This window comes from Vigna unguiculata, chromosome 1 (assembly GCF_037176805.1).
Source record: "Vigna unguiculata cultivar grain cowpea cultivar isolate G323 ecotype 2 chromosome 1, ASM3717680v1, whole genome shotgun sequence".
NCBI lineage: Eukaryota > Viridiplantae > Streptophyta > Magnoliopsida > Fabales > Fabaceae > Vigna > Vigna unguiculata.
The window spans coordinates 40,943,128-40,956,318 of record NC_140792.1 but is presented as its reverse complement, the minus strand read 5'-3'; the positions used below and the strand labels follow the sequence as shown (position 1 = coordinate 40,956,318).

Genomic DNA, 13,191 nt, shown 5'->3' with positions numbered 1-13,191 from the left:
AACAAATGTTAAGAAAAAGGGAATTGTATGTTTATGTTTAGAAGGAACGATTAAATAATCTTTTTTATAGATAATTACACAACGCATTTAACTAAAAAGTTTATTCTAGATTTTGGATTTTAAAGGAATAATAACTGCAAACAGGAAACATATATAAAGGCGTTCTCTACAAAATTCAAAGTACATGAGTTAAATTTATTGAGAAATTATTTATTTATTTCTATATATTTTTTCTTTTAAAAGTACTTGCGCGGAAATTTAAGTTAATCAGAAAGAATTAACTCATTCATATCTTTGCGAATTTATCAACTTTACCTTAACAGAACGATGCCGTTTCAGAAGGAATGACGTGGCAGAACATTCTGTTGTGTTGTACGCTACGCAATGATACAAGTATTATTCTTCGGAAGGCACCGCCAACCAGACCGTAACGAATAAACAGTTGAATTGAAATCCGTTCACAACCTCGAACGCTGTCGTTTAAGCCTGGTATCTGAATTCTGAAAATCTTCTGCAACCTTCCTTCATCGACCTCTCTTCTCATCTCCATCTCCATGTTCATGTCGCATCCTTATTCGCTTCTCCTTCTTTTCTCTTCGATATTATTCTTCACCGATTTCGCAGGTTAATTTTCAATTTTCCCTTATCTGTTCGTTTATAGGTTTCATGAAACATAAAACTAACTGTTTGTAGCACAGGGTTGGTTGTATCTGCGGACGTGACTCTGAGCTCGATTGAAATCTACACAACCCACGAGTGGCTAAAAGCCACTCCATCTGTCTATTTTCGGTGCAAAGGGGACAACAAAACCGAGTTGCCTGATGTAAAAAAAACCAACGTTTCTTATACTTTTAAGGGTGAAGAGTCTTGGCAGGTTCCTCCTTGTCCCCTTTTGTTTTTCTAAGCTTTTTCTTCACTATTTTTAATTGGAGTTTTATTTTATAAGTCATGAGAAGGTGATCACAGGAAATAGGAGTGATCAAATGAATTTAATTTTCATAATTAGGGTTTTAGAATATTTATATGGAAAGGTGTTGTTGCAATATGCAATTCCTTGAACTAGGATGCATCCTATGTATAGCAGCTCTGTGTAATGTACTGCGAAAATTACATAAAAATAACTGATTAGGAGTTATTCTTTTATTTTGAGCTGTCTGAATAGTTGTTTGGTTATGTAATGCTTGAGAGATGCTTAGTGAAGAAATTTCCCTAAGCTTAAGAAATGGACTAGAGAGCCTTCTCTTTGATCAGGATCCATATGATATGACAATCACTTTCGAGGTGTTTAGTTTGTTTGTTCGTCACAGACTGTGTTGGCACACTTTGGTTGTTACAATACAGAACCAGGGTGCAAGTGTATTTGACACAGATCAGAGTGTAAGTAGAGAAGCCAAACAACCAACAGGCCAATCAACTTATGAAAACCAAACAACTTCATGGTAAGAGACCTGGGAAAGAATAAATGCCGACCTGGGCACCCCTTCGTATATTTGAGAACCCTGCAAGCAGCTTGGTAGTGAACCAAAGTTGGATGAGAAATAAACTGGTTCAGCTGCCGAATATAAATATAAATATAACGTCGGTTCTCGTGAGAATTAAATATAAATATAACGTCGGTTCTCGTGAGAATGAGATAAAGCAATCTTCCTCTGAGAGGCCTATTCGATGGAACGTCTTCATAAGGCCCTCTTCGATCTGGACGAATCTTGAATGGGAGGTCAAGTTTGAACTGGTTTGGATCCTAAGTTACTAGATTCAGCAACAGGGTCCAAACATTACTTCCTCTCACAAAATGAAATTGTTTGGCATCATTCAAACCAAGAAAAAACTTAAGGACTCCCAAATCCTTGGGACATACTTGATCTGTTGGAACTCTATTGAAGAATTTCCAGCACAGATGATATCATCCACATCAACTAAAGTCTTGTGGAACGAGTACTAGTAGTATTGCCAAAGAAGCAGTGATCAGAGAGCAAAACTTGCTTGAAAAGCTCCCCAGCTGCATGAGAGAAAAAGTGCTTAGACGACATGGAACCTATTAGAAAGCAAAATTATCCGTGAAAATCATGGTGGTTGCTGAAGAGAAAAAAAAATACTCAGACAGAACAGCAAGTACTAGAGAATAATACTCCAAGGTACCAGAGCAAACAGGCTCAGAAGGTGTGCCAGCTGCTGGAGAGAAAAACTAGTTAGAGGGTGCAGCGGCTGCTATAGAGCAAAACAGGTAAAAGGGTGTGACGACGGCTGGAGAGCAAAACGGGTCAAACTGCTAGAGAGCGGCTGGCAAAGAGCAAAAGTGCTTGGAGGGCACAGTGACTTTCGGATTTGGTCTTTGCATGGCAAAGCAATGCTAGCAGTGGTGATCGTGAGCCAGAATAAGCTCGCTAGACAGGTTTTAGTGGTGAACAATGACACCAACTAATTGTGAAACACAATAAAAAAATAACAAAACCAAAAAATATACATGGTTTCTAAACAATTTACACCAGTGGTTAGTGGGTCCAAGGAAAGCGTGGAGATTAGGTTCCCTTCTCCTTAGGCTCTTGATACCAAACTGAGAAGGATACGATGAATTCTGTATCTTTAAACCACGATGTAATTGATCCTAATATCAACAGTTACTATATTTGTAGGGTTCTAACATATCTACAAGATTCTAAAAACATTCAATTGATGTAAATGCAAACTTTGGATAGATGCATGCAAACATTTGTAAACTTTGCAAACCACAAAGGATGTATCAAAGTAATCCAGCCCTTCAACCTTATGACAACCTTTGGCCACAAGTCAAGGTATGAGTCACTTAATAGATCCTTCACCTGAATGCTTTATTTTATATCTCAATTTTCTATTAATGGGTTTCAAATGACAAGATCGACTAGTTTCCAAGTGTCGTTGCTCCCTGTAGCTATGAGCTCACCTTGCATCAAATGATTCCAACACTCTTATTCATTTGCCTTAGCATTGGATTTTACAATGCAACATTTGTGGTAATCGGATGTGAAAAACAACAAATGAAAGGGTAAAGCTTAGCATCAGAAACAGGACAAGAAAGAAGGTAGTATAAGGAAGAAGAATTTACTGAATCAGTTGAGAAGCTGAATATGTACTCAGCAAGGTGATGTGGCTAATGTCTGGCTTGTTTGGATCTTCTTGGTGGAGGTTCAGCCTGTGCAAAGTTAGGTTACTGAGAAGATTCTATTATACTAGTGCACTATTATCAACATATATTACAGGAGGGAAACTATGTGGTTCTACAAAGTGATTGTCTCAAGAAGTATGAAATGATAAGCTATCACTGTCAACCTTTTAAGGAAAGATTGTCCCATGGAAGATCACACTGCAATATTATGAACACTTTTCTGCTATTGAAATCTAGCGACACATATCCCTTTGTTCCCAATTTGTAACCTAGAAAGAAGGCATTTTCTAGCTCAGGGTTCAGGTTTGGTAACATAGTGATTGAAAGACTTTGACATCACTATAATAAACCATGTAGCAACTAGGGACTGGTTTATGATGCTAGGGATTCAACGTAAGATTTTTGGTAAATTCTTTCATCAGATACTTGAAGCTTATGAATCAGAAATTCATGTCCATTATCTGTACAAATCAGTTTCACTCATGCATCATGCTGAGTTTGTTCTCAGAACAACAAAATTATAAGTATGAGACTCAGCTTTGAGTTTCCACTATGTAATGCATATAGATCTACTGAAATCATCCGATACAGCTAAAAAGTATTTGCATCCATGAATAGAAACGATGAACAAGGGTCCCCATGTGTCAAAATGTAGCAATTCAGATCTCTTAGAAGCTTTTTTATGATTAAGAGTTTATGGTAAACCCTTCTGGCTTGCATAATCGTAATGGCATGCATACATACTGAATTCTTATTGACTGAAATGAAAGGTTGAAAAAAGACTACTTAGTAAGGACATTCTCCCACATAAAAAGTGTTCCAGCAGAACCGTCGTAGTGCAGTACTGACTCAGGTATGAAATTGGAAATATATTGGGTACAGCTTGAACTTGAGCTTGATTGATATCAATCACCAATTCCCTTCAACTTTATCTGCAAAGCCAATTGACCACTGGGATTTTAGATACTGCAGAATTCACTGACTAATGAAATTCGAGAGTACACATGAAGAAATGACAAAGCTTGTTGATACAGACCCAAATACAATTGGGTTTAAAGAGCCCATGATCCAAGAAGAGAATGGTAAGAATAGGTGGGGCAGGGTGTATGAGAGGAAACGGTCTAGGAAGAATGACGTGGCACACTAGGAAGAATAAGTTGGTTAGAAGAGAGAGAAGAAAAGGGGGGGGGGATGGTCATTTTGGAGGAGGACCATTGTGGTTGCTTCTTAGGAGCTTGGCTCTGGGCAGTTGGATATTCCTATCCTTCTGTATTTTTCTTGTTTTCAATTAAACTGGATCAGTGCATTCGATTCTCAATTTCTGGTTTCTTTATCCTTGCAATTTAAATACTTATTAAGTGGTCCGACCTGCCGGATAATTCTTTTATCTAGAAACAATGCCACCGAAGAGAAACAATGCTCAAGGAGAACCAGCAACTGAGGAGCCGGGAGATGCGAGAGTAGAGCTTGTAGTAGGAGAAGTCACCAAGCTCAAAGCCGTAGTTGAGGAGCTTGTTGCACAATCATTGCAGAACCAGAATCAGATGGAAACGTTACGTAAGGAGGCCGCTGAAAATCAGATGAAGCTGCTCAATCTCATGTCAACATTTTCGAAGGAAATTGAGGAAAAAGGTGAAGGCCAGGGATCAGTAACAAAAGGAAAGTCGAGTCCTGGAACAGTGAAGTCCAGTGGGAATCGAAGTTTGAGACAACTCGAAGGAGATGATTTGGAGGAATTTCGTCAATCGATGAAGAAAATTGAGTTACCATCGTTTTATGGGGAAGATCCAGCAGGGTGGATTGCTAGGGCTGAAATTTATTTCAACGTTCAAGAGACACGAGAAGCTGTTCGAGTGAGTCTTGCTCAACTTTGTATGGAAGGGGGTACGATACATTTTTTTCAATCTCTGTTAAATGAGTATGAAAATCTGTCATGGGAGGACTTGAAGAGAGAGTTATTGGAGAGGTATGGTGGAAGGGGAGAAGGAAGTGTTTATGATCAATTGACCTCGTTGAAGCAAACTGGGGTTATGGAGGATTACATTCGAAACTTTGAATGTCTGATTGCTCAGGTGCCTAGTATGCAAGATGAGCAATACTTCTCGTACTTTACACATGGATTGAAGGACGAACTCCGGGCAAGGATGCGAAGTATACATGTTGCGAATCCTCTTTCCAGGGGACGAATGATGAATGTAGCTCGTGCTATTGACGTAGAAATCTATGGTAGGAGCAGGGGGTGGCAGGGAAGAGGTGAGACACGTGGAGAGGGAAAGACCCAACTTGGAACTCGACCCGTTTCGCATGTGTTGGGTAAAACCGGCCCATGGCAGAATAATGGAAGTTGGGGAGGAAAAGGGTCAAGCCCAAGTGCACAAAATGATGGGGGTGAGAACAGCAAAAATGGGCCCAAGGATAGAGGGGCTCGTCACCTTTCTTATCAGGAGTTGTTGGAAAGAAAGAAAAAGGGTTTATGTTTTAAGTGTGGAGGTTCATTTGGACCGCTCCATCAGTGTCCCGTTAAACAACTTCGGGTCATAATGATTGATGAGGAGATACGAGTTGAATGCGAAGAAAATGAAGAGAAGATAATAGAAGATACTGCAGATGACGTTAACGATGTCGAAGGGGCATGTACTGCATTGAGTTTGTACTCTATGACGAAAGGGAAGGAGGAACAACCACGAACGATGAAGTTGCGAGGAAAGGTGGGTGAAATCCCAATGATGTTTCTAGTAGACAGTGGAGCAACCCACAACTTTATCTCACGGAAGTTGGTTGAAGCCTTGGGTTGGGAATGGGAAAGGACGCAACACATGAAAATTTTGATGGGAGACGGGCATAAATCTGAAACTCAAGGTGTATGTCGCGGAATGAGGGTGACATTCGATGAAGGGGAATTTGTACTTGATGCTTTTCTCTTCGATTTGGAGGACATGGATATGGTATTGGGTATGTCTTGGTTGACCACATTAGGGGAAACTACGGTGGATTGGAAAAGGCAGATTATGAGAGTCAAAACGGATCAAGGAGAGAGAGTGTTAAAAGGAGCACCTCGTGAAGATTCGTTGTTGGTGTCAATGTTTGGCTTGTTGGAGGAAAAAAGGGAAATAAAAAAGGATGGGTTGAGCCAAGAACAGAGACGTGTGCTAAATGATGTGTTGCAGAATTTTGCGGAGGTGTTTGATGAACCCAAGGGGCTGCCACCTGTACGTGCGAAGGAACATAGTATCAACCTTCAACCAGGGCAAGGTCCCATTAACGTGAGGCCGTACCGTTATGCCTATCACCAGAAAAATGAAATTGAGAAACAAGTGAGGGAATTAATGGAGGTGGGTCATGTGAGGCATAGCCAAAGTGCATATTCCAGCCCAGTTATTTTAGTAAAGAAGAAAAACAACAAGTGGCGCATGTGTGTGGATTATAGAGCACTAAATAAGGCCACGATACCGGACAAATTTCCTATTCCAGTGATAGAAGAGCTTTTGGATGAATTACATGGGGCCAAATTCTTCTCAAAATTGGATCTTCGTTCGGGCTACCATCAAGTGCGGATGAGAAAGGAGGATATCCCGAAAACAGCCTTTAGAACACACGAGGGGCATTACGAATATCTCGTAATGCCGTTTGGGCTTATGAATGCCCCTTCCACTTTCCAAGCACTTATGAATGAAGTATTCCGCAATTGGCTAAGGAAAGGAGTATTGGTGTTTTTTGATGATATACTCATATATAGTAAGGGTTGGGAAGAACATTTGCAATTGCTGGAAAAGGTGTTGAGTACGTTGAGGGCCAATAAGTTATTTGCGAACAAGGAAAAGTGCACGTTTAGGCAAGAAAGTATCGAATACTTGGGTCATATTATATCGATACAAGGAGTTGCGGTTGACCCAAATAAAGTGAGTAGTGTTATTGATTGGCCTATCCCTACGAATGTGAAGGGAGTCCGCGGGTTTTTGGGGCTTACGGGATATTACCGTAAATTCATTAAAGATTATGGTAAGGTAGCAAGGTCCCTCACGGAGTTGACGAAAAAGGATGGATTCAAGTGGAATGAAAAGGCCCAAGAAGCTTTTGAGGAGCTTAAAAGGAGGATTACTACAGCACCTGTGTTGCAATTACCAAACTTTAATGACGAATTTTTTTTGGAGTGTGATGCTTCCGGGACAGGAATTGGGGCTATCTTAATGCAGCACAAGAGACCTGTTGCTTACTACAGCAAAGCGTTGAGTCCCCGTAACTTAACTAAGTCAGCATATGAACGAGAATTGATGGCGGTGGCACTTGCAGTACAGCATTGGAGACCTTACCTGTTGGGGCGGAAATTCACTGTGTTTTCTGATCAAAAAAGTCTCAAACAATTATTACAACAACGTATTACAACGGGAGGGCAGCAAAATTGGGTGGCAAAACTCTTGGGGTACAATTTTGAGATAGTTTATAAGCCGGGGAAAGAGAATCGAGGAGCTGATGCTTTGTCTCGTAGCAAAGATGAAATGGGGCTGAACAATATGATTTATTTCCCAGTATGGTTGGATTGGCAAGAGCTCAATACTGAAGTACATGCAGATAAAAGGTTGCAAAAAATAATTGAAGAAGTGCAGCAAGGACGTGGCGAGAAGTTCTGTGCGGGATTTGTTTATAAACAAGGAGTACTTTATTATAAAAATCGCCTAGTCATTTTGGAGAAATCTGTTTGGATTCCGAAATTTTTGGAAGAGTTTCATGCTATTCCTCAAAGTGGTCATTCAGGGTTCTATCGTACATACAGAAGGATAGCAGCAAATTTGTATTGGAAAGGAATGAAGAGAGACGTCCAACAGTATGTTCAAGCTTGTGACACGTGCCAAAGACAAAAATATATTACAGCAGCCCCTAGTGGTCTTTTGCAGCCATTACCAATTCCGGAGAGGGTCTGGGAAGACATTAGTATTGACTTCATCACGGGATTACCAAGATCAAAAGGGTTTGAAGCAATCTTGGTGGTTGTAGATCGATTGACAAAATACTGTCATTTTGTGCCTCTTAAACATCCTTATAGCGCGAAGACTCTTGCTGAAATTTTTGTGAAGGAGGTAGTGCGGCTACATGGAGTTCCGAATTCTATTGTGAGTGATCGAGACCCCTTATTTATGAGTGTATTTTGGAAAGAGTTTTTTAAAATGCAGGGAACCAAGCTGAAAATGAGCACAGCCTACCATCCTCAAACGGATGGACAAACGGAAGTAACCAATAGGTGTCTTGAAACGTATTTACGATGTTTCATCACTGATCAACCTAAGACTTGGGTGATTTGGATGCCTTGGGCTGAGTTTTGGTTCAACACAACTTACCATGGATCTACGGGAATGACTCCTTTTGAAGCGGTGTATGGTCGACAACCACCCAAGATTGTTCAAGTGGTTCAAGGGGAAGTGAGAGTGGAGGCTGTCCAAAAAGACCTTGTAGAGAGAGATGAAGCTTTGAGGCAGTTGAAATCTCATTTACTCAGAGCTCAGGACAGGATGAGAAATCAAGCAAATAAGCATCGTAAGGAGAGACATTTTGTTGTGGGGGATTTCGTCTTTTTGAAGTTGAAACAGAACAGACAACATTCTGTCATGAATAGAGTGCAGTCAAAGCTGAATGCTAAATATTATGGACCTTTTGAGGTTGTGGAGAAGATAGGGGAGGTGGCATATCGTTTGAAATTACCACCATCTTCGAAAATTCATCCCGTGTTTCATGTATCCCTATTAAAAAAGGCAGTAGGAAAATACAAGGTAGAGAAGGATCTTCCCAAAGGGCTGGAGGATGACAGAGTCGAATTAATGATACCAGAGGCTATATTGGCGACTAGGAACAACACAAAAGGGGGGGAGACCAAAACACAAGTATTGGTACATTGGAAGGGGCAAGATGTTGAGGAGGCGACTTGGGAGGATACGATTACCATCCACAACCAATTTCCGGAATTCAGCCTTGAGGACAAGGCTCTATTTCAAGAAGAGGGTATTGATACAGACCCAAATACAATTGGGTTTAAAGAGCCCATGATCCAAGAAGAGAATGGTAAGAATAGGTGGGGCAGGGTGTATGAGAGGAAACGGTCTAGGAAGAATGACATGGCACACTAGGAAGAATAAGTTGGTTAGAAGAGAGAGAAGAAAAGGGGGGGGGATGGTCATTTTGGAGGAGGACCATTGTGGTTGCTTCTTAGGAGCTTGGCTCTGGGCAGTTGGATATTCCTATCCTTCTGTATTTTTCTTGTTTTCAATTAAACTGGATCAGTGCATTCGATTCTCAATTTCTGGTTTCTTTATCCTTGCAATTTAAATACTTATTACTTGTACTCTGAAATAGATTGAAAGAAAATTCGTGTTAATAGAGAACATTAGTGTGATTAAAGGTGGAAGAATAATTCAAAGTTCCTGCATACTGTGCAGTCACGGTTTCCATTTGGTAGTGTGCATTGATTGGCTTAATACTGTTGTAAGCACTGAACCAATCAAGAGATGAACATATTTGATTGTTGGCTCCAGAGTCTAATATCCAAGAACCAATACTGACACATGCGGAAAAAAGTTAGGACTGAGACATTATAAGGTGGATTGAGATCCTGGCTTGGTTTATTATGGCCAACGTGAGAAAAGAGGCTGACCTGATTAGAGGTGTGTTTTGTTTGTAGAAGAATATCAATTGTACAGAATTTTGATGGCAAAGGAATTGCATACGGCAATTCCTGAGCTATGATGAATTCAACAATAGCTCTTTGCACAGTTAAAATTGCAAAAATAATAACTGCTTGGTAGTTATTCTGTTAAGTTGAGCTGGTTGGGTACTTATTTGGTTATGATGAGACTGGTCATCTTTTAGCTCTTGTAGCAACGAGGTCTAAAAATCAGTTATTTGAAATCCTTGCCTCTTTATACAAAGTACTGTTATTTTTAATTTAGGCCGTTGGCTCATCTTGTTTAACTAAACAACTATTAGACTGGTTTGCTTAATCATTAAATTCAAGTGATTTTGCATTTTGTAATTTCAAGCGTTACTTTATGAGATTTCACTTAATCATTGTGTATGAATTTGCATTTGCAACTGCTGAGATTTTGCTTTGTGGTTCCAGCCTTTAACTAATTTCTCTGGTAAAAAGTGTAAACGATGTGGATTCTATGAACAAGACAAAATTCTTTATGACGATGTGTTTGACGAGTGGGAATTGTGTCCTTCTGATTTTACGGCCCCTGATGGAAGATATATCCACTTCAAGGAAAAAGAATTCAATGCGACTTTTCTCTGCTCAGATTGCTTAAATATTAGTGGTGGTGAGTTTCCTGCTACCATTTTTCTTGGAAAACTCCTTACAGCTATCATGATATTAGACTTCACAGACAACTGTCATAGTAACTTATATGATGCCAATGCAAAAATTATGAAGTTATAAAAAGTATACAAATTCAACTTCTGTCAATGGTTCTTTTAATCTCTAATATGGTGCTTACAGTTCAATTTTGTAATTTTAAAAACAGTGCTAGTAACCTCAATTGTGTCACCATTGATGACCTGATTAGAAGATTATTTGGTTAAGAATCTAAACAAAAAAATAAATTATCTTGACCTTTTTACCCATAACCAACCGGACGAAGGATTAATAGGTGGTATTAATAAACACGAGGTAGGACTTATTTCTCTTAAACCTCAATTTTATATGGTAAGTATTATATATAATCTTTGGTTTGATTCCACCTAATGGGACAAGTCTTGTTTACCGTTGATATTATTATCTCATGTCTGAGATACTTTTCCCATCATTGTTCATTCATTTTGTTCTTGTGAGTCTGAGTTACTGGGATTGCCCAAATTAAGTTTCTTCCACTTGTTCGCACTTTTTAATTAACTTTTCATGTTGTTTCCAAGTTACTTTTCTCACATATCAATGCATCTTTACTTCATTACTTGCTAATATATGTTTGTGAAAAATGTGTTCAGTTGTAGTTTCTGTCTCTGCACCGCCTGTCAAGGCCCAACAAGATCACACTAAAAAAGAAATGCCTGTAGCAGTTATCGTTTTGCTAACTATTCTGTGCTCAGCCATATTCATTCTGGTAACGACGCTTGTGTACAAGTATTGGCAAAAGAGGAAGAGGGAGCAGGATCAGGCTCGGTTTTTGAAGCTATTTGAAGATGGCGATGACCTTGAGGATGAACTCGGCCTTGGAACTATAATATGACAGCAAACAAATTCCCTCTTGTACAGTAGGTTTACCTCACAATTTTGTTTAAGAAATTTTATTGTTCATATTACCTGTACATACTGCTACCACTCATTTATGTATGGCTGTTTTGAACTTCACCTGAATGAAATACTTTAAAAATCAAATGATTTAAGATCACTTTTGCAAATCAAATGGTGGCACTTCATCTAATTTTTTATGTATATTTTTCTTGTTCCATTCTCAAAATACCCATACCATAAATCTACCCTCCCACTTACATAGTGACTCATTAAAAAGCTTATTACCTACGTCACATTAAAAATCTTTTTTCATTGGACAAATCCATCACACTACCAATTTCAAGAGCACCATTATAAGGCTTTGTGATTTCAGCCTTCAAAATAAAGGACAGATTATTAGACAAATGAACTTGTTCACTTACCTTAACAAAAGTACTCTGGAGAAATTCATGAATAGAAGTCAATTGTCTTATCTTAATTGATCTCGGGAAGGAGTCTTTTTTTTTTCACTCTGTTTTCTCAGTAACAACACATTGAGAACAACCTTCCCTCACAGAACGATTAATTTTTCCTTATGCTCGAGTATTTGAGAATACATGTGCGCTACTCTTTTGAATACAAATGACACCATGAGTAGTAAGTGCATTCAATAATGCCCGATGAGTTCATTGATTCAATGTGGATTGCTGCTTTCTACAGTGAAATAAGATGTTTTCCATGGCAGCAAGATTCCTCATGTGTGAACGATTATGTCAAGGAACTAATATATTATTATGTTTAAGAGTGTTTATTTTTATCATCCGATTTGTAACTAACCTTTGTTGTAATCATTTGATTTTTTGTGACATATGACTGTGAATTAACACGGGATTTCTAAATTTTTAATTAAATTATGTTATGTAAATATGTTAATTATTATGAAAGTTAAGTGTCTTGGAATCCAAATTAAAATACAAATTTTTGCATCATTGATTACAATAAAGCATTTCAATGCACACACACAAAAAATGTTAATAATGATTTAGTCTCCATAAAGGTGTTCACTTCCATATTGAGGGTGATTTCTATTATATCATGGATTTCATGCAATGGTTCTAGTTTTGAAGGTTATCTTCAAACACCGACATCTAAATTTTGTAGATGCAATTGTTTATACCATAAGTTTGAATAGACAAAAAAAAAATTGTTGACATGATTGTGAAAATACCCGGATAAAGAGATTCCATGTAATTTACTGCAAACAAATTTGCCACGATATCATGTGAATTTGACATAATTAAATATCTTTTTATTGGGTTTGTGGTGGAATACTATTTTTTGTATATTCAGATGTGTGGAAAAACAATAATTGCATTAGATTGATTAATCAATATTAACTTACACTAGTGAACATATTTTGTCAATTAACATTCTAAATCCGGTTATGATCATATTAGTTATTATACTTGCATTATTATTTTTTATCTTATAACTTATACTACATTATTAATAAATGTATATGTTATCTTAGAAACACATAATTAAAGTAATTTTGCTCAAGTCCATTGGTCTATAAGAAATGAAAGCCACCCTATTAAAATGAGTTAAAAATCTTAATCTAATTTGTTGACTTTTTCTAAAATTATTTTTTTAATTCTATATTTTAAAATTCATTATATATTATATATTAAAAACACATTTAATAATAAAAATTTAGTTAACATTTTTAATTAAATAAATTAAAATTTATCTTTACGTATTAAATTATTTTATCTTATTTAATAAATGAACTATTAATAAATGACAACAATTCAAAAAATATAATATAAAAACATTATCTTTTATTTTGACTTTG

The 13,191-nt window shown here is 37.8% G+C and overlaps 1 protein-coding gene across 1 annotated transcript; it reads left to right on the top strand.

The window, feature by feature from the left end:
• The first annotated feature begins 414 nt into the window (after window positions 1–414).
• Window positions 415–11,529, top strand: LOC146888984 (uncharacterized). Its single transcript, XM_085673076.1, has 4 exons — window positions 415–624; window positions 699–874; window positions 10,248–10,446; window positions 11,111–11,529. The coding sequence occupies exons 1-4, from the start codon at window positions 555–557 to the stop codon at window positions 11,350–11,352; spliced, it is 687 nt and encodes a 228-aa protein (XP_085529202.1). The 5' UTR covers window positions 415–554; the 3' UTR covers window positions 11,353–11,529.
• The last annotated feature ends 1,662 nt before the right edge of the window (window positions 11,530–13,191 follow it).